Source organism: Castanea sativa, chromosome 6 (assembly GCF_040712315.1).
Source record: "Castanea sativa cultivar Marrone di Chiusa Pesio chromosome 6, ASM4071231v1".
Taxonomy (NCBI): domain Eukaryota; kingdom Viridiplantae; phylum Streptophyta; class Magnoliopsida; order Fagales; family Fagaceae; genus Castanea; species Castanea sativa.
This window is the reverse complement of record NC_134018.1, coordinates 2,316,784-2,339,290: the sequence shown is the minus strand read 5'-3', so window position 1 is coordinate 2,339,290 and position 22,507 is coordinate 2,316,784. Positions and strand designations below refer to the sequence as shown.

Sequence of the window (22,507 nt, the reverse complement as noted above, 5' to 3'; positions counted from 1 at the left end):
GACATGCTTACATCCTTATGCCATTGTGCTTTATTGATTGCATGTTCGAATGATCATTTGCTTTGCTATGTGATCATTGTAGTCATTTCCATATGACTATCATGTGTTTGATCAAGTTGCTTATAAGTTTCACATCATGTTTACTTGATCTTATGTTTATTTGTTACATTATACTTGTCCTTTGATCATTTGATTTAGCTTGAGGGTCTAACGCGTTTTGTGGAAGTGTTTTAGGTTACAGGTATATATGTTCCAAGTTCATCACAGGTTTTAGATTTCGGTGTGAGTGAGTTTTGCCATTGTTCCCAAACTCACATTTAAGTCTAGAGTTTGTTATAAGGTGTTTTGTCACAGAATAGCCAAAGGGGGAGATTGTAAAGTTGTGATTTACAACTATGTTTTATGTTGGCTTTATGCCATGACAAAAAGTGTTATAATTGTTTTAATTTTATTCCTTGTATTTTGTGTGGTTTTTTTGTATTGGATTTAGTATTAAGTTGGTGAAGAATCGAGCATGAATTAAAGAACAAGTGGATTTCGCGAGAAGGTAACTCGCGAAAGAGCCACGTTAGAAGCACATGCTGGAAGCTGAAGAGTCATGCCAGCCCGGAGGATTTCATGAGTGTCTAGCAAGTAAGGATTTCTCGCGAGCTACCCACGAAACTCTCTGCTTGGAGGATTTTTAAATGTGACTTTCTTATGCTCCACCCATACTATATATACCCTCATTATCCACAGAAATTGCAAGAGGCCATTCAGAGAGAAAAACCCTAGATAGTTTTTCTACAACACACACACACACCCATCTTTTAGAGAGAAAGCTACTCATCCTTAATGAGAAATCATTCTAGCCTCTTCTCTTTCCCTCTCCCATTGTCATACATTGAAAGGAGATTTGTATCCAAACACAACTCACACCCATTCAGAGTGTAGAGAGCGTTTTAGAGCTTGGGAAGCTTTGGGAATTTGCCAAAAGAAGCAGGTGAGGCTTGGTGGATGCAATCGGGCGTATTGTGGGATCCGGAAAGCTAGAGAAGACAAGGCTTCGTTAAGTCAGTTGGTAGCAGGAGTTTGGAGAGCTTAAGTACATTGGGTAGACTATGCTTGGAGGCTCTTTTGTTATTCGTGTACTCCAACTTATTCTCTAGTAGATCGATTTACCCCTTGGAGGGTGGCGGAGAGGTTTTTTGCCTAATTCTTCAGTTTCTTCTTTGATAACACATCGACGTGTTATCTTGTATTTGCATTCTTCTTCCCTGCTCGTTTAGCTTTCATTTACTATTGTGTTTTGATGAATATGGCTTAGAGTAGTTATATTGTTTGTATGCTCGCATTTACTTTATTCCGCACTTAGTTTAAGTTAAAATAAAATTAACCGAGCCGAAATTTTAATTTGGGAGTCTAAACAGCTCTTGTGTTTTCACACAAATTTGAGCTTTTAGTGACCCCATTTAATAAAGGTAGCTCAAACTCAAATGTGAGAGGAGAGTATTAAACTAATTTATTAAATTCATCATTTTCTAACGGTTTAAACTTTTGAAAAAATTATGAATGTAATCATTTAATCTATCACACTCTCTTGTTATATATCAAATGGAGTCCAACCTATTGAATTTATTTAAGAGACAGAAATTAAGAGATGTATAGTTAGTGAAATGTAGTAATTTAACACCATGCCTCATATAATTATCTGATCAAGTATTGAATACAAGACAAACTCAAAACTAGCATAGCTCTTTGGTTATGAATTTTGTTAGAAAAATTAATATATACTCGGACATTATAGAGAGAGAAGTACAGTTTAATCAAATGTAGTTTTAACAACCCCACAACTTGTATCAATTCATTGCACATAATGTCAGACTGAGTCAGTCTTTTATTGGGATCTCCCTCCAATCGAGAAATAGCACATCTACATTGATGGAGACTTGTTCCTCTTACTATTTCAAAGATATTACATACACCATAGTAATCAATTGAGAAGAAAATAAGAACTTGGAACGGTCCCTGTGTTTTTTTTCTTATTTCTTTGGTTGGCGGTAAGTGCCAATGAAACATGTAGAATAATGTGTAACATCTAGAGAATATTCTAATTTAAAATCAAAGTTCATTAGTGTCACAGACTAGTTCAGAGTTAACCAAAATTAGCAACAATCTCATTCACATAGCTGATGAAACTTCAAAACAGAACCTTATTAAACATTTTGAAAACAACTATAGCTACCTACCATAATTATAAAAGGAATTGAGACTTTTGTATTCTGTTATATATCATAATCAATGGTGGAGAAAATTTACGTTTAACATGTGAACAATAACCATGCACTTCATATTTGAACACGTATTGTGCAGATGAAGACAAGCTGATTGATTTCTAAAGTCCATTCGTGTAGTTTTGTTCTTTTTCTTTCTTTTTAATTTTTGTCACTATATTCTATATTACTGGCAGGTAAATGCTAATGCTACTTGCAAAAAGTGATCTTGTATATTTTCATTTTGTGCAGGACAACAACCAATTAATCAACACCATTGTTAAAATGATGTAACTATGTATACAGTACTGCATCTTAGATATATGGAAGAAAATAACCATGAATTGAACTGTCTTCATTTAATTTTGAAATGGAAATTGCTTATTCATTGCAATAAACCCTCAAAATTTAATTTTATAGCTATAGCTATTTAATTTTATAATATATATGATTCTCAAAAAATAAAAAAATTTATTTTATATATATTCACATGATGACAATGGGTAATATCATGTGTACCAAAAGAGTTTTGTTGGGACTATCGTTCGAACGGCTTCTTTTTAAGTGCTAGAATAAGGACTCCTACCATCAAGCTACACCGTTGTGTGGTCCTTATGGTATTTTTTTTCTCTTTTCAGCAACAATATATTTATTATTTGGATGGAAAGGAACGGTGGGCCCATTCATGGAGGAGCTATGAGAAGTGAAGGAGACTATGGAGACTATAGTAAAAAAATTTATGAATTATATCAGATTCAGATCAGTAACAATGAAGAATAATCCTAACATAATAGAATCCTTTCCTCTATTTGGAACATTACTCTTTTTTTTTTTTTTTTTTTTTGGGTACTTGAGGGCCGGCACGTATTGAGCTAAGTGGCTGCTTTGTTGTAGCTGTTGATTGGCTTTTGTTTGTGTAAATTCTGAATTAGCCTAGTTTTATTGATTTTGTCTCAGAGAGAGTTGAATTTGTCCTTGCTTGGTAGAGGTTTTATTATTTTGTGTAACATGTTCCATGTAACATCCTCTCACTTTGGGATGGGTCGTTGATTTATTATTTTGAGTGATATATTGGTTGAATGCAACATCCTCTCATATAACATATGAAATTCACCTCATGTGAAAGAATATTACATGATTGCACATAATAGTATCACACTACTAAAGAGTCACTTTTGTTGATTGAATAAAAGTATTTGTTCATAAAAAATAAAAATCTTCTTATCACTCTTAATATTCCACTAATTATAACTTGCCACAAGTTCATTTTTTCTTTATGAAATAACCAAAACTTAAAATGGAAAGAAATTAAACACATAACACACGGTAATTGATGGAATGCAAAGTGAAACACTAACTATTTGTTTTAAACCACCCAATACTTTTATCTAAATACCCTTGTTAGAGTTCCCTTACCAAGCAACTCACTCCAAAGTGGGGCCTGTGGTTGTGAGCATTCCATCACACAAAACATTCTTCAAATTTGCTTACCAAATGGGCCCTAAGGAACGGTGGACATGGGATTTTTATTTTCAAAAAACGAATTTTTGCATGAAAGAGCTAAGTTCCTAATGAGTAGTGCTAGAGATACATAAAATGATTCAACTTTGTGCCATTTTATGTGTCCTTAGCATTACTCGTTCCTAATTACCTAGTATCCACCTGCATTGCTCAAGTTTCTCTTACCAAAAATATTATTCCAAATGTTTCAGAAAATTTCCACGCTGAGATAAGAAACGTAGAATAGTCATGTGGCCTTCATGTTGTAAGCGTGTATTATAGCATCTCCTAAAAGAAATGAAGTTTCCAGCAAATTGCATTTAGGACTAAAACATATCTTAGAAGTACCAAAATTGCTCAATGTAGCAAGTTAACCTTCAATATATATATATATATATATATATATATATATATATATATATATATATATTTGGTAGAATACCTTCATATTTGCTTAGCCAGAGAGAGAGAGAGAACAAACTAGAAGAGAAAATAGACAGAATTAATGGCTGAAGCTGAATTTGCGCTTCCTTAAGGACACAGATGGAAGAGAAGATACTGAAGGTTTGAAGGATCAAGTTAAAAACGTCCGGAATCAAGATACTGAAGGCTGAGGATGCAATTGAAGAATACATGTTTCAAGTTCCTGAACACTTCCATACTCATCAGGCCAGGAAAATTGTTCATAATTTTGCTCACCCTGTTAAGAACTTTATTCCAGGTATTCAATTGTCCTCTTCAATGAGAGATATCAAAGACAAGATCAGAGGCCGAATAAATGACTTAGAGAAACTTCGCATTGGGTGCTCTAACTTGCCTTCAAGTTCTACGGCTGCATAGATCCCTCCATAGGCGTATCCATATTCCTCGGATGAGCCTCTTGTGGGCATTGAAAGGCGCGGAAATGAACTTCGGCGACTTATTCTCAACAATTAATTAAGGGATGTTGTAATTTCAGTATTAGGAGGTGCTGGCTCGGGTAAAACCACTCTTATCTATGAAGTCTATCGAATGGTGAAGGTAACTTTCGAATGCCATGCTTGGGTTCCTGCATCACGCTCTTGTGAGGGCATGTTAGAGAGAATTTGGGAGGCGTTGGAATTACCAGCTTACCAAGGAACAGATCGAAGACGGTGTCTACACAATCATTTACAGAAGAAAAGGTACATACTTGTTTTGGATGGTATTTGGAGTGAAGATGAGTGGAAATGCATTAGAAATGTACTTGTAATAATCAAGGTAGAAATGCAAATATGTACTTGTAATAATCGTTTCTACTCGTAAACGCAACATTGCTTCTTATTGTGCAACCTCTCATGATTTTATTTATGATCTCAATCTAAATCCATTAACATGGGAAGAGGCTTCAGAGCTCTTCGTTAAAAAGGCCTTCCCAGATGGTAAATGCCTTATTTCATGTGAGGAGTGGTCTGAGAAAATTGTGAAACGATGTGAAGGATTGCCACATGCGATTGTTGCAATTGGCAATATCTTATCAAGTAAGCCACAAACTATTATGGAGTTCAAGAAAGTCCATGACAATCTTGAGTTTGAACCAGGAAGCCTTGAATATATCGGAAAATTCTTGCAGAGTTACTACCATCTATCACCTAATCTTAAGTCTTGTCTCATGTACTACTGCAATTTTCCTGAAGATTACTCTGTTACACGCGGAATACTAATTCGCTTGTGGATAGCAGAGGGGTTTATTGAGGAAAAAAGAGGTCAAATTCTGGAGCAAGTGGATGATGAGTACCTAGACGGGCTAGTTCAGATGAGCTTGGTTCAAGTGAGTAGATGGGATTGTGAAGGACGAGTGAGGAGTTGCCGAGTTTCAAATCTGAGAAAGAAAATTTTGTTACTGTTATTACAAGTCCACATACAAATTTGAGTCAGAAGGACCGGCGCTTGTCTCTCCATATTTGCACCACCAATATATTACAAGGGAAGGACTTCTCTCATGTTCGTACCTCTCTATGTTTGGGGGAGACTGGAGTTTCGAATTACTGGCCAGAGGAGTTTTAGCAACTTTAGGTTATTGAGAGTTCTAGACTTGGAAAATGCAGTCTTGCTGGTTTTTCCTGAAGAAGTTGTCACTCTCAACCTTCTGAGGTACTTAAGTCTAAGGAATACAAAGATTGATTCACTTCCAAAATCTATTAAGAAGCTTCAGAACCAATATGTTTTGGACCTTAGACAAGCTTTTGTCCTAGAGTTGCCAATGGGGATCCTGGAACTTCCAAAGTTGCTCTATTTATTAGTTGATTGTCGAGGCAGAAATAATGCTACTGTAGGAGTAGAGGTGTCTCAAGGAATTGGGTATTTGAAATGGTTACAGAAATTGTCACTTACCAAGGAAAATAACAAGAATGGGAGTATTGTTGAAGAGTTGGGGAACTTGATTGAACTGAGGAAACTGGGGATCACAGAGCTCAAGAATAAAAACAGTTGTGATTTTTGTGCAAACATTGAGAAGGTGGAAAATCTTTCTTTTTTGTATGTGGAATCGGCAAATGAGTTTCTTGATTTGAATCATGTTAAGAAGTCTCCTCAAATGATTGAAAATCTATTTCTTGGAGGGAGGCTGCACAACATTCCAGAATGGATTCTTTCACTAAAAGGTTTGCTTGAATTAGAACTCAAATGGTCACAGCTAGCAAAAAGCCCTCTTGAGGTTCTTTGGGATTTGCCTTCTCTAAAGGTGCTCCATCTGCATGATGCTTACAGTGGTGAGGTACTTGAATTTCGAGCAGGATGGTTTTTGGAACTAAGGATATTAGTAATTGAACAATGCAGGTGGTTGAAGCGTGTAGTCATTCCGGGACTAGCAGTGCCTAAACTTCAAATGCTGACTATAGAAAACTGTAACTGTCTTACAATGGTGGACATAGCAGCTATTACTCTCGACCATTTAAAGAAAACAAATGTTCCAGAACACCATTTAGAATTCTTGGACTAATAGACAACAAGAAATATTGTTGGACTGTTGGAAACAATCCATTAATTCGTTCTTATAGTAATGGGATAAGCTGCTCTCCAAAGTTCTTTTTATATCTACCTGGCACGAAGAGTTCAACATGGTTGTTGGAGAACCACTGTGGTATGGTTTTAATTAACATAGATGGTTCTGTTATTTTGTTTTCTTGTAGAATGCAGCTTATTGCAAATTCATTTTGCCGATTGTTTAATTTCAATTCAAAATTCAAATAGTGCTTGATTTGTGTATGTAATTCCCCTTATTAAAGTTAGTTCTATTGGAATGTATTATCATCTAAGTGAATGAAGAAAATGTAATTGGATCGGTTCTTGTACCATGGATGCAGGCTTTGTGGCTGAATCACATAAAACTCTCACGTCTTCTAGCTATTCTCCTTTCAAGTGCAGAAATGTGTATATCCTTTTTTGTAATATAGCAATGTGGGATTATGGTGAGTGGTCTTTCATATCGCTACTTCCATTCACAACGCTCGATTAACTTTGGCTATCATCCAAGCACATATCTTTAGTGTTAGAGGGAAGGTGTGGATAGTCATTGTTCTGACAGAAAATATAATCCTAAGCATGGATTACATTCTAGTAGTTATAGATATATGATGGTTGTCGCATGAATATAAAGTGGGATAGCGGATTTTTATTTGTGGTTGCATATTGCTTTTGCAAATAATAAACTGCATCTCCTGAAGGTTACAATCCAAAATCTTTTATATAGTGTTAAGCATAGTACATTATTTGGCATAAACTGCAAAATTTTATTGGGATTGGCTGTTGCTACTGCCGAAATGACCCTATTGACATACTCTTTGTTTCCATTTGAGGCCTCAGAGCGTCATCAATCATCCAGCTCCAAATCCTAAACCTTCATTGTAAATGATGATCAATGGATTGTCAATCTCAATCCTGAATTTAACTAATCTTTTGGGTCATTTCATAGCCAGAGTCGCCGATAAGAAGACTAGTAATGAGTAAATGTAGAACCTCAACTTAGGTATACCCCATTTTGAACCTCAACATCGTTTCCTTCAATTTTTCGCTCACATAATTAGACAAATTAGGAAATATTCAATGAAGTCGTTGAATAATAGGCACAATGCTTGGTTGAAACTACCATGAATGGTTCTTTTGTTTTTGTTTTTTTTTTTGGTTTTTTTTTTTTTTTTTGATACCATTGATAAAACATTAGAGAAGTAGCATGAATGGTTGAGATGCTTGGTTTGTACACGGTAGTACATGTACGGTAGTACATGTACACCTCACATATAGATATCAGTTAATTTTTTTAATAGAAAAAGATGATTGTTGACTTTTGTTTTCAAATTAATAACTTAGTAAAATCCAAATATTATATTTTAAAATAATAAAATTTTAAGAACTCCATAATAGAATTTCCTCAAAATCAAGAGAATCTTGACCTCAAAAAGGGTAAGTAAAGCCTAAAATGGAGTTATTCTATTCTGTTGCAATTATTATGTAATACGCGGATTTGATTTTATGAACATCATCATCATCGTCATTATTAATATAAAATTGAGGTACTATATGTGTGTGCACAATAAGATAAGAGTAGACAGTTTTGTGTTGTTATCAAATAGGTGAGAAAATTAAAGTTTTAATGTATACAATTTAGTGTGGCAGTTAAAATAATAAATAAATAAATAAAAGAGGAAGATGTTTTATGGGCCTTTTGGAGATTTAAGAGATATGTTCAAGTGGATTTTAAACTCCAGCTCACTACCCCACCAAGCCCACATCTCTGATGCGTTAAAATAAAGGGTAGAGGAAAAGATAAATTAGAGTTTTTATTAGAAAGGTTTCTTAGTAAAAGTGGATGTAAGGATGGCAATTCATGTTTGCGGGTCGGGTTTGTGTCATGTCAAGCCATGAGTATTCAGTTATATGGGTTGACTCGAACCCGACCTGTTTAGTAAGTGTGTCAAGAATCCTCAATCTGAACACAACTTGTTTATTCAACAGGTCGACCTGACCCGACACGTTTAACTCGCTTAATTAACAAGTCATGTAAAGGTCAATATAAATGACTCATTTAATAATATATTTGATTAATAGGTCATATAAAACCTATATAATTTTTATCAATTCCCATATATCTAAAATAAAAATAAAATTACAACTATAAATATTGTAATAAACATATGAAAAAACCATTAATTAAGGAATAATATCAAAATAACTAATAATTTTATAAGCTAAACGTGTCAAATGGGTCAGGCGGGTTTGCATGTTGAACATGAACACGACTCGTTTATTAAAAGGGTTAGCCATGTCAACCCGAATATGACTCGAACCCGTTTAGCCTCAACTCATGACCTGTTTATAAACGGGTTAGTCATGTTAGGTTTGCGGGTCGTGTCAGATTTTGCCACCCCTATGGACGCCAAAGAAAATTTGAGAGGGAGAGAGAGAGGTAGCGTGACAAAAGAAGGGAGCAAAATTGTTTGAGGGCATAAGGTTTGGCTACAAAATCAAGGTGAGAACCCCATCTCAATATTACTATACTATTATAAATCTTGAGATATATTTATGGTTTTGTCAACATGGTAAGATCAAGTCATGTCAATTCAATTACAATGGAAAGATGTTTATATATTAGCATTATTCAAATAAAGATCTGATGGTTATACTCTTATGTTTATGGTAGTGTTACCCATTGAATTTGAGGACTTAGGGTCTAACAAGAGATGATATATATTAGATTAAATTGCTAGTAGTCAGTACACGATTTCACTAGGTTGCCTATGGTTAGTATTTTAGAACAAAATCATGGAATTTCAAATCTTAATCATGAATATGGCTTTAATGATTGGGTTTATACATACATACATACATACATACCTATATATATATATATATATATATATATATATATATATATATATATTAGGATGGCTTTAACATTTTTCATTGGTTATATATATTAGGATGGCTTTGATTTTTTTTTTTTTGGGGTTATATATATTGGATCCTAGTTGCCCACTGTGTGTATATTCTAGAACAAATTCACGGTTATAGAGCCAAATTCATGTTGAGGTTTTACTTTTCTTTTAGGACATATATTAAATCCTAAAGTTTTGGCTACTACCTATGAGTTTTGATAAATTCAAGGAAACATATTTTTGGGTAGAGATGCCTTGCATCAATGTTATTATTTAATTAAACAAAGTATAATCTTAGTGAATTAGTTTGTATGATTCGATAAGCTTTATATTTTGTGGAGGATATTAAGTAATTTCCATGGTTAATTAAAGGTCCTATTTAAGAGTATTTTGAGACTTTTTGGAGGGTGTTTCGACTGGACTTTTAGAGTGCTTCAAGTGCTGTAAGTAATTATGCATAATATACACAAGTTTTGTTCATTAGGTTCTTAGAAGTCAAAATTTTTCAAAAATTATGTTTTTAAGCTTACGATTTCTAAAGTTTATCAAAAGCATTTTTTTTATGTCATTTAAAGAGAAACTTTGAATTTTAAATAATTTTTTAAAGAGAAACTTTGAATTTTAAATAAAGTTTTGAACATCTAAATCTCATTTAAAAGATGATATCTAAATAAAACTATTTTCAGAAAGGAATTGAGTTTCAAGATAAGTTTTCTAAAATGGTTCTTGTTCTTTAAGTTTGTTTAAAACCAAGTGATTTCAAAGTCCTATTCTTATTTTCCAAATGGTATTTAAGACGCTTCTTTTAGCAAATTGGGTTTTCAAAACTTACTCAACAATTGTAAAAATATTCATATAAATTTTTCAGTTCTTATTCATTCCCTAAGAGAATCAAGCATCCTTTGATTTATGTTTCAATTCGATATTGTGATCTTCGATATGTCTCTTTATCTGGAATAATTGTTAATATTAAGAAAATTATTCTATTTTGTATAAACTTTGCTTTTGTGATATGTGACTCAAAATAATTTTTTTTAGAATTGATCAGGTATAGGTGTAAACCTGCTCACAGGGTTGTATGTGAAAATATGTGATATGTGTATATGTGACACTGTGCTTTGATCAATTATATGTATGCGTTTTCGAATAATTTTAAGATGTGATTACATATGTATTAAGTGATTTATTATATGTTTTGGAATAATTACATTTGATATCATTGAGTGAATTTGTGAAGTCAAAATACTCGTGCTTTGTTTTGTTTGACTCTATTCTGTTGTGTATTGTGTATAATTGCTTATTGGATGTGTAGCTCACCCCATTAATTACAATTTTCAGATTAAAGTTTAGTTAGGAGACATAACTTTTGGATTACTTCGTAAGGTGCAAGGTAGAGCATGAGAGTTTTTAGGCGATGTCAATAATACTTGAAGCCTTAAAAGATTTTTAGTTATTTTTATTCTGCTTTAGATTTTATGGTATTTGGAGATTATTTCTAAATTGTGGGTTTTAGTTATTGTAAGAGATTTATTAAGAGCATTGTTTATTTGGAATTCACTGAATTATGTTTAAATTAATTATGTTTATTGAGTTATGTAAGATCAGTAAGTTAGTTATGCATCTAAATTCATGTTCCATGAGTTTGGGTTATGACATATTATCTCTTCCATGCAAACAAGAGAAACTTGGTTTAACAATATATGTTATAGATGACCATTAAGGATGGTGATCTAGTGGTCATTGGGCTTACACTCAAGTGGGTTAAGAAATAGAGGTCCCAAGTTCAAACTTGCAATTGAAAGTGCTTAAGAAAAATATAATGAATATAAATATATATATATATATATATATATATATTATTTAAAGAAAAAAGGTTGAAAGGGGCGATCATAGTGGCTTCCCTATCTAAACATTATCATAATAGCATTCTTTTGTTAGGCATTACCATAAAATGTAACTTATTGCAAATTCATTTGCAAATTTTTTAATTTCAATATTAAAATTGTGATAAATTTGTAAAATGAAAATCATGAAAATGAAGATCATGAAAATGAAGAAAATGTAGATGAAAATGAAAATGTAACCAGTTGGATTCTTGTCTTATAGATGTAGGCCTTGTGGCCACATCGGGTTGTGGGTCGGGTCGAGTTGAAATATTTACATAACTGCATGCAAATTTATTGAAAGATGAATGGTTGAGCATTTTGTAATGAGTAAAGATTTTTAGATATCAAATAGTAAAGTACATGCTAAAATAATCTGGTTACAGTAGAGTTAAAAACATAGATTTAAAATTGTAGACATGTGTGAGAAACATTCACAAGTGTGAAAATAGTGAAGTCAAAGTATCAAATTAGCATTAATTATGAATTCTTAGACCTAATTTTTAAACAATTTATGTCCAAAATAAACGGCTTTTCAAAATAAATTATGATATTTCCTAGAATGTGTGTTGCTTAACATTGACATGATATTATAAAAAGAGACCATGTATAAATAAGTCAACAATCAAACTTTAATGCATGTCTCAAATTGAAATAGAGTGCCAGCTACAATTGATAATAGATTATAAAATTAATTTTCAAGATTGTAAATTTATTATATTTTTTTATTCTTTGTCAAATGAGGTATCTAATAAGTCATTTGTAATTTTGTTTTATATTTTGAGATGTTGATATTGTGTAGTGAAAGCTCACTTAGTGTGTAAAACATTTGTGAATGTTTAGACCTCCAAATCCAAATTTCCCAAAGCAAGTTTATATTCAAATAATATATGTGCGGAATATGAAATATACGCAATATCCAAATATGCAAACTACTCTAAGCCATATTTTAATCACAACTCAACAGTAATTAAAAGCAAAGAGTAAGGGATAAAAGGAAGCAAACACAAGATAACACCGACACGTGTTATCGAAGAGGAAACTAAAGAATTCGGCGAAAATTCTCTTCGCCGTCCTCCAAGTGGTAAAATGATCCACTAGAAAATCAGTTGAAATACTTAAATAGCAATAGACCCTCTAAGCCTAATCTACCCGATGCACCTAAGCCCTCTAAGCTTCTTGCTCCAACAAAGTTACGCCTAACATTGTCTTCTCTAGTTTACTGGATCCCGCAATCAGCCTATTGCATCAACCAATATGAATTAGTTCTCTTTTGAACTGCTTCCTAAACACCAAGAACCTTCTCACTACTCTAAATTTGGTGAGGTAAGGGTTTGGCTTAAGACCCTCTCATGGGTATGACAATGGAGAGGATGAGAGTAGAGGAAGGAGAATCAAATGTATAAGATTGTAGATGAATCAATCTTATTTTTCTCTAGGGTTTCTCTCTCAAAATTCTCTCTAGAAACTCTCTACATTTCGTGGATATAAGGGTATTTATAGTAGGGTATGAGAAGGAATGTGAAAAGTCACCTTTTAGCAAAATAGGGTGCACTAGCGAGTCACTTGCGACATGGCACTACAACAAAATGTATTTTCAGTGACGAAAAAATTCGTCACTAAAATTCCAATATTTCGTCACTAAACACATTTAGTGACGAAATTGGACTTTTAGTGACGAAATTCATTTCGTCGCTGAAACCCCGTCACTAAAAGTCCTGGTGACGAAAAATTTCGTCACTAAAAGTCCGATTTGATTTTTTTTTTTTTAACTTTTAGAGACGAAAACGTTTCGTCACTAAATGTTTTCCTCACTAAAAACACCATTCAGTGACGAAAATATTTCGTCACTAAAAACAATTTAGTTTATTAAATCATATTTAGTGACGAATAATTTCGTCACTAAAACTATTTATCGGGTACATATAGTGACGAAAAAGTTCGTCACTAAAACTATTTTTAAGAAAATCTATGCACATATAGTGACAAAAATTTTCGTCATTAAATCCATTTCTTACAAAATTTTGTTACATTTAGTGACGAAATATTTCATCACTAAAACTTATTTTCTGTTTTTATTTTTTTCATCGCTTTGATATTAACCTGTAACCTATTATTACATTGCTAAAACCTCACATTTGAATAATACATTTATTTCAACAACGCATTTATAAAAAAAGATCCATACATTCCACAAGTAAAAAATAAAACAAGTATCTAATTCAAACTCCTTCCATACAATAATTGTTTTCAACGTCTACAATAACTCAAGATGTGTTATAACAATACAAAAAGTGTAGCATAATATAATTAGAACTAACGGAAGATGTCCTCATATGTCTTCAAGTAATGCCAAAAGTAAATCTTCTTAAAACCACCAATAAGAAATCTGCACAAATATAAAACCAATACTACATTAAAATCATAAAGTAAAAACATTAATTATATTAGAAGAAACATTTCTAACAATACATTAAGAGTAGTCATACCATATAATATGGGTCAATTGCTAAAAGAAAGTACTAACCAAAACATGTTTTAACTTGAAGTTGAACCACCCCCATAGGTAAGAGCGTCATCATAACCATTTCTCCTTAAAAAATTAAGAATATTCTTTTGGACCTCTTCTTGCTTAGCTCGTGCCTCTTGGTCCCTAGCTCGTGCCTCTTGGTCCCTAGCTCGCTCCTCTTGGTCCTTAGCTCTTGCCTCTTTGAGCTCAATGATCTCATTTTCTAACCGTTGAATATACTCTACTGAGGAATTAGATGAGGCGGTGGTTACTAGAGAAGAAGAAGGTCTCATGCCAAGTCCTTTTACAACACCGGACTTTTTCTTAAAAACCAAGTTTGAGATCTCCTCTTGTGTAAGGGGAATTGCATTAGGATCTTGACAATGATCCTCTTGCACTTTGAGAATATTTTCCTATCATTTGAAAAGGAGAAAGAAACAAACAATCACAACATTAATAATACATATGTTATAGCTTTACAAACATGATAGAGATGGAATGATAAGGATGGAATGATATACATACATATGTAGCTTCATCCTCATGGTGTATCCACATATTTGTATTTGGATTGAAATGAACATCTTTGAAGATTTTTGCTAATTCAGGAACTTGACCGTCATTACTATTTGTCTGATTAATTAACATTCAAGTGTTAGATAGTTATACTTATTAATCACAACATGTAATATACTAAAGTTTAAGAAAAATGAAAAAATAGCACCTCCTCATCAACCCTAACAGCAAGTGCCTTCGTCCCGCATCTATGTTTGCCTGAAGTTTTCTTCCTATTTTCAGAGTTCTTTATTGATTTTTCCTAATAAACAACATTCAAGATATCTATTAGATCATGAATCTAAGTATTAATCTAATTAGTTTACAACATAATATAGTAAACATTGGATAATAATAATATATGCATAAATAATTTACCAGCCAATCCTTATTGGTCCATCTCTCATCAATAAGTTCAGTCCACAGCTCAAGTTTGGCATTCTTTGGCGGGTGGCTTCTTGCATAGTCAGCACCATGAGATTGTACGAGCTTTTTATAAGCTTGATGCAACTTGTAGGAGCTAGAACTCAATAATCTTCCACATTTTGTATTTAATGTTTTCGTTACCAAGTTGGAATCTCCTTGTAGCTCAAACTGATCCTGTAAAATGAAAAGTATATATATATACTAAAGCATAGTTTTAGTGACGAATTATGATTTCGTCACTAAAAATATGTAAGTGCAAAACCTATAGTGACGAAATGTTTCGTCACTAAAAATTTCAACTTTTAGTGACGAAATATTTCGTCACTATAGATTAATTAAATTCGCGCTAAAGTTTCCCTCTCTTGGCGCCTATTTTTCAGATCACAATAGTGACGAAATTTATTTTTCGTCACTAAATGTTATAATTTTTTTCACCATTAGTGACGAAATGAATATTTCGTCACTAAAGCTATATTTTTAGTGACGAAAAATATTTCCTCACTAATTTTCGTCACTAAAAATACATTTTGTTGTAGTGTGGATGAGTCGCGAGTTCTAGTTGTCAGTTAACAGAATGACCATACTGTACTTTTTGTCTTGTAGTGATCCAGCTGTCCTGACCTTTTAACTTCTTGCATGCTTCACACGTGTGCTACATTCTAGTGAGTCACCACTCGCGAGTCAGTCGCGAGATACAATCACAAATCACATCTTGTTGCACACTCTTGATTAATTCTTCACACTCTCTCACACACAACCCTTATATTATTCCCACCTAAATACAGGGTTTCTAAATGCTGAATTACAAGTAAATTTGGCATTGAATAAGAGTCTTTTGGCTGAATATTGCAAAAAATCGAGTTTATTTGTGATATGAGCACCATTCAAACTTATTTGGGAAAATGAGGAGAGAAGTGAATTTCGGCAATGGTGTTGCCGAAATTATGAGAAAAAGTAGGAGAGAGGAGAGAGAAATGATGTGACAGATGTGGGAGAGAGAAAAGGAAATTTCAGCAATGATATTGCCAAAATAAATAAATAAATAAATAAAGTTGAATTTTGGCAATTGAATTGCCAAAATTGAAGGATTAAAAAAAGAAAAAAATAAAACTAAACTATGGCAAGAGTAATGCTACGACCACAAACTATTTTACCATATTTTTACAAATTGTTGTTATGACCAATTTCTTACTAGTTCTCATCAAGGCCCACCAATAATATCACTTTTTTATTTACCAATAATTACTCATTACATCAGCAATTTATTAAATTTTTTGTAAAAAAATTTGTATCTCTAGCATTTTGCCAAAAGTGAAGGATTACAACAAAAAAAAAAAAAAAAAAAAAAAAAAAAAAAAAACCTCAATTGTGGCAATTGAATTGCCGAAATTGGAGGAGTAAAAAAAAAAAAAAAAATGCTACAACCACACTTTTTTACCTCTCTAATTTCAGCAATTCAATTGCCACAATTTAGTGTTTTTTTTTTAATCCTCCACTTTTGGCAAAATGCTACAGATACAAATTTTTTTACAAAAACTTTCATAAATTGCTAATGTGATGAATGATTATTGGTAAATAAAAAAGTGATGTTATTGGTGGGCCTTGATATGAACTAGTAAGAAATTGACCATAACAACAGTTTGTAAAAATATGGTAAAATAGTTTGTGGTCATAATATTACTCTTGCCACAATTCAGTTTTATTTTTTTTCTTTTTTTAATCCTTCAATTTCGGCAATTCAATTGCAGAAGAAATTCAGCTTTGTTATTTTTATTTTTTTATTTTTGGCAATATCATTGCCGAAATTCCCTTTTCTCTCCCCCACATCCATCACATCATTTCTCTCTCCTCTCTCCTACTTTTTCTCAGAATTTCGGCAACACCATTGTCGAAATTCACTTCTGTCCTCATTTCTCCAAATAAGTTTGAACAATACCCATATCATAAATAAACTCGATTTTTTGCAATATTCAGTCAAAATACTCCACAGAATAAAGTCAACATATAGTTGAATAAATTTAACTTTACATGTAGAAATAAAATTTGTGTATTTGTTTTTATTTATCTGTGTTATTTTGTTTTAAATAGCAATGATAGGATTTGTATAATTTTAAAATTATTAAATATGTATTAATAAGTTTAATTGAGTTCATTCTTGATATAGGTGATGAAATTCAAAGTAATATATTTTATATAAAGTAATTTGTTGCATAACTTTCTAAATGACAAATCAATGTTATTTTCTTTATTAAAAAACAAATTCATATGAAAATACAAGTCAATCCCATCCACCCGTATTACCATGTCTAATGGCAATGCCATTTTCAACGGGCTATATGGTCAAACAATTTTTTTTGTTTTGATGGTCCATATGGTCAAACATACAAACCCTGTTACTTGAAAGAGTAATTAAGGCCCATAAAGTTCAAAGTTCGAGAATTGAGACCATTTAGCACATACCACCAGAAAAAAAAACCACCACCACCCCTACCATTTTTTTTTTAAAAATAAAAATTAAATTATAGAAATGAATGTATTTTACCTTATGCTTATCACGTTTGCTCTATGAGAACTGTTTTTTAGTATTTTTACCACCTAGATGACCATTAACCATTCTTTGGTGATAATGTTTCGGGCCTCTTGATAGACATCTTTTTGTTGACTCAAATCAATATTAAGCAATAACAAGCTTTTTAATGTGTTAAGATAAGTTTGTGAAATAATCGTTAATTAACATGATACATGTGTTAAGCCCCATTTAATAAAGGTGGCTTAAACTCATATGTGAAAAGAGAGTGTTAGATTAATTGATTAAATTCATAATTTCTTAATGATTTAAACTTTTGAAAAAGTTGTAAACTTAATCATTTAATCTATCACTCTTTTATTATATATTAAGTGGAGTCCAACCTATTGAATTCATTTAAGAGAGAGAAATTAAGAGATGTATAGTTAGTCAAATGTAGTAATTTAACATCATACCCCGTATAATTGTCTGATCAAGTATATTGAATACAAGACAAACTCAAAACTAGAATAGCTCTTTGGTTATTAATTTTGTTAGAAAAATTAATATATACTCGGTACAATATAGAGAGAGAAATATTGGTTAGTCAAATGTAGTCTCAATAACCCCACAATTTGGCTACATACTAGTCAGACTGAGTCATTCTTTTATTGGGGTCTCATTCCAATAGAGAAATAGCTCAGTTCTATCCAGGAAGATGTTTCCCTTGTACGTTGTAACCTCAAGGAAAGTCCTAAAAGGCTAAAACCGCACATCTGCATTGATTGAGACTTGTTCTTCTTACTATTTCAAAGATATTTCATACCCCATATTAATCACTTGAGAAGAAAATAAGAACTTGGAACAGTCTCCATTTTGTAATATGTAAGCGTGTCTGAGACTTTTTTTTTTCCCTAAATTTCTTTGTTTCCCGGCAATTAACTGCATGCATATAAGAAAGTCTCCTAGCTAGCCAAATTTAACAAAACTAGTGCCTATAAAACATGTAGTATAATGTGTAAAATCTAGAGGATACCCTAATTCAAAAACATGAAAGTTCATTGTAAGTGTCACATACAGCTAACCAAAATTAGCAGCCATCTCATTCACATAGCTGAGGAGATCTGATAAAATTGTACTTCATGAAACATCATTATATATAGAACCTTATTAACCATTTTGAAAACAACTATAGCTACCTACCATAATTATAAAAGGAAAAAATACTATAAATTGGACCCCTTAAAACAAATACAAATTAAAAAGAAAACAAACAATAAAAATAGGAATTGAGACTTTTGTATTCTGTTATATATCATAATCAATGGTGGAGAAAATTTACGTTCAACTTGTGGAAAATGACCATGCACTTCATTTTTCGACGCGTGTATATTGTGCAGATGAAGACAAGCTGATTGACTTCTAAAGTCCATTCCTGTCGTTATGCTCTTTTTCCTTCTTTGTAAGTTTGTCACTATCTTGGCAGGTAAATGCTAATGCTACTTGCAAAAAGGAATCTTGAATATTTTCATTTTGTGCATGCAGCAATAGATTCCCTTTATTTAAAATAGATATATTTTAACAATAAATATTACAAATTTAATGGTATATATAGTTATGCGGCTTAGATATATGAAATAAAATAACTGTTAATTGAGCTCTTTTCATTTACTTTTAAATGAAAATTCCTTATTCAGTGCAATAAACCCTTGTTTCATAATTTTGGCCCTCTGTGAATACTTTCACATGGAGTTAACTGGAAACCAAAGACAAAACAACATAACACAATTTTTCTTATTGAAAGATTCATTTTACTTTGAGGGTAGAACTGATAGAAGTGATTATATCCCGTGTGGAAAAGTCCTTCCACAAACAACAATATGCCGACTGGAAACTTCATTGGAGGATATACGATATTCATATGCCGTGTGGACTGGAAAGTTCGTGGAATCTTGTACTTTTGGAATTGGTCATTGGTCCCCACCGTTTCGATGCTGGTTGAAAACTATGTATATACCATAGCTTAGGAATTTGAAAATTCAAAGCCAGCTAATTTACTCTCAACGTTCAAAGTTCATTCCCCATCTGCAGAGCTGATTGCCAAAACAACTTTAGCTCCACCAGAGAGAGAGAGAGAGACTCTAAACTTACAGAATTGACATCCAAGAAAGAGAGAGGACACTGCAGAATGGCGGAAATTGCACTTACTGGAGCAATAGCTCTACTAAATGCCGTGCTACCCTTCCTCCAGTCTGTATATCATAACAACAAGGTGAGCCCAGACATTAATGAAGTAAAAGAATTGTTGAAGACCATGAGAAGCTACTTGATGGACACAGAAGGAAGAGAAGAGACAGAAGGCTGGAAGGATCGAGTGCAAAAGGTGCGGAATTTAGCGTATGAGACCGAGGTTGCAATCGATGAGTTCATGTTTGATGTTACTGGACACCCCCATCATCACCGGGTCACAATCGCTCTTCATAATGTTCGTCATTCTTATGCTGACTTTAAACCAATCAGTCGTTTATCCTCCCAATTGAAAGATATCAAAGCCAAGATCAACAGCATCAAAAGCACTGATCCATTTCGCGATGTTACTTCCGGTTCTAATGTTGAAAAGATCCCCCCAGAGGCCTATCCAATTTCTAGGGATGATCATCTTGTGGGCATTGAGAGGCGCAGAGGGAAAATTTGCAGTCTTATTCTCAACAATGAACCAAGATATGCAGTAATTTCAGTATTTGGAGGTGCTGGCACAGGTAAAACCACTCTTATCCATGAAGTCTATAAAATGGTGAAGGGAAATTTTGAATGCTGTGCTTGGGTTCCTGTCCCACGCTCTCCTGACCAATTGTTAGTGGAAATTTGCAAGAATATGGGTCCAGGAATTGATGGAAGGGAGATGCTGATTCGGCATTTACAGCAAAAAAGGTACATCTTTGTTTTTGATGGTATTTGGAAAGAAGATGAGTGGAATTCCATTGAAAGTTTACTTCCTTTTAATGATAAAGGTAGTAGAATAATCATCTCCACTCGTAGACGCAACTTAGCTTCTCATTGTGCAAGCCCTCATGATTATATTTATGATCTCAATATGAATCCATTAACTTGGGAAGAGGCTTGGGAGCTCTTCTATAGGAAGGCCTTCCCGAGTGGCAAATTCCCAGCTGGTTCATTGGTTGAGGAGTTGTCTGTGCAAATTGTGAAAAGATGTGAAAGATTGCCTCACGCTATTGTTGCAGTTGGCAAATTCTTGTCAAGTAAGCCAAGTAATATTATGGAGTTCAAAAAAGTCCATGACAGTCTTGAGTTTGAACCAGGAAGTTCTGTTGGTCACACATACATTAAAAAACTATTTCAAAGTTATTTTCATCTATTGCCCAATCTCAAATCATGTTTCTTGTACTTCTGCAATTTTCCTGAAGATCACTCAGTTACACGCGGAAGACTGGTTCGGTTGTGGATTGCTGAGGGGTTCATTGAGGCAAAAGCTGGTAAAACTCTAGAGCAGGTGGCAGATGAATACCTAGACGAACTAGTTCAAATGAGTTTGGTCCATGTCAACAAATGGGATTTTGATGGAAAAGTAAAGAGTTGCCGTGTTTATAATCTTGTAAGAGGGTTCATCCTTTTCAAATCTGAGAATGACAACTTCTATACTGTTGTTAGAGGAGCAGAAACGAGGTTGGGTGAGAATATTCCTCGGCGCTTATCTCTTCACAATTGCTCCCCTTGCATATCACAAACAGAGGGCTTCCGTAATATTCGTACCTTTTCTGTGTTCGGGGTAGACGATCGTTTGGAATCAATGGCCAAAGAACTTTTCAGCAAATTCAAGTTATTGAGAGTTCTAGATTTGGAAAATGCAGCCTTGCAATGTTTTCCTCAAGAAGTTGTCAAACTCATCCTCCTAAGATACTTGAATCTAAGGAATACAAAGATAGATTTGATTCCAAAATCTATCAACAAGCTTCAGAACCTGATGGTTTTGGATCTTAGACAAACTTTTGCCTTAGAGTTGCCAATGGGGATCCTGGACATTCCTAAGTTGCTCTATTTATTAATTGATTGTCGATGCAGAAATAATGCTACTTTAGGAGTAGAGGTGTCTCAAGGAATTGGGTGTTTGAAATGGTTACAGAAATTGTCACTTATCAAGGCAAATAATAAGAAGGGGAGTATTGTTGAAGAGTTGGGGAACTTGATTGAACTGAGGAAACTGGGGATCACAGAGCTGAAGAATACAGATGGGCGTGATTTTTGTGCATCCATTGAGAAGATGAAACATCTTTCTTCTTTGTATGTGGAATCAACAAAGGAGTTTCTTGATTTGAATTATGTTAAGAAGCCTCCTCAAATGATTAACAGTCTATTTCTTAGAGGGAGGTTGCACAACATTCCAGAATGGATTCTTTCACTAAATGGTTTGTTTAAATTAGAGCTCAGACAGTCACAACTGGCGAAAAGCCCCCTTGAGGTTCTTTGGGATTTGCCTTCTCTAAAGGTGCTCCATCTGCATGATGCTTACAGTGGTGAGGTACTTGAATTTCGAGCAGGATGGTTTTTGGAACTAAGGAAATTAGTAATTGAACAATGCAGGTGGTTGAAGTGTGTAGTCATTCCGGGACTAGCAATGCCTAAACTTCAAACGCTGACTATAGATAAAGGCGACAGTCTTACCATGGTGCGTATAGCAATTAGTACTCTCACCCGTATAGAGGAAACGAGTGTTCCAGAAGAACTTATAGAATTCTTGGACTAACAGCAAGAAATATTGTTGGACTGTTGGAAACAATCCATTAATTCGTTCTTATAGTAATGGGATAACCTGCTCTCCAAAGCTCTTTCTATATCTACCTGGCATGAAGAGTTCAACATGGTTGTTGAAGAACCACTGGTATGGTTTTAATTAACATAGATGTTACTGTTATTTTGTTTTCTTGTAGAATGCAACTTATTGCAAATTCATTTTGCTGATTGTTTAA

The 22,507-nt window shown here is 33.4% G+C and overlaps 2 protein-coding genes and 1 pseudogene across 2 annotated transcripts; 2 read left to right on the top strand and 1 right to left on the bottom strand.

Moving 5' to 3' along the window:
• Nucleotides 1-4,295: 4,295 nt before the first annotated feature.
• Nucleotides 4,296-6,711, top strand: LOC142638687 (disease resistance protein RPM1-like; annotated as a pseudogene).
• Nucleotides 6,712-13,726: 7,015 nt separating this feature from the next.
• On the bottom strand, nt 13,727-17,338 carry LOC142638683 (uncharacterized). The gene is made up of 6 exons (XM_075812738.1): nt 17,318-17,338; nt 14,969-15,190; nt 14,760-14,852; nt 14,561-14,668; nt 14,054-14,448; nt 13,727-13,915 (listed from the first exon to the last, which is right to left on the bottom strand). The coding sequence occupies exons 1-5, from the start codon at nt 17,336-17,338 to the stop codon at nt 14,065-14,067; spliced, it is 828 nt and encodes a 275-aa protein (XP_075668853.1). The 3' UTR covers nt 13,727-13,915; nt 14,054-14,064.
• Nucleotides 17,339-19,710: 2,372 nt separating this feature from the next.
• On the top strand, nt 19,711-22,284 carry LOC142638681 (disease resistance protein RPM1-like). Its single transcript, XM_075812737.1, has one exon. The coding sequence runs from the start codon at nt 19,711-19,713 to the stop codon at nt 22,282-22,284; it is 2,574 nt and encodes an 857-aa protein (XP_075668852.1).
• The last annotated feature ends 223 nt before the right edge of the window (nt 22,285-22,507 follow it).

Excerpts from the sequence above, each read along its gene's own strand:
- LOC142638683 (XM_075812738.1), bottom strand. The coding sequence starts at position 17,338 with ATGGCATTGCCATTAGACATG. Across the intron at positions 15,191-17,317 it reads TGGCATTGCCATTAGACATG|GATCAGTTTGAGCTACAAGG; the intron begins GTAATACGGGTG and ends TTCATTTTACAG. Across the intron at positions 14,669-14,759 it reads CTGTTAGGGTTGATGAGGAG|ACAAATAGTAATGACGGTCA; the intron begins GTGCTATTTTTT and ends TTAATTAATCAG.
- LOC142638681 (XM_075812737.1), top strand. The coding sequence starts at position 19,711 with ATGGCGGAAATTGCACTTACTGGAGCAATAGCTCTACTAAATGCCGTG.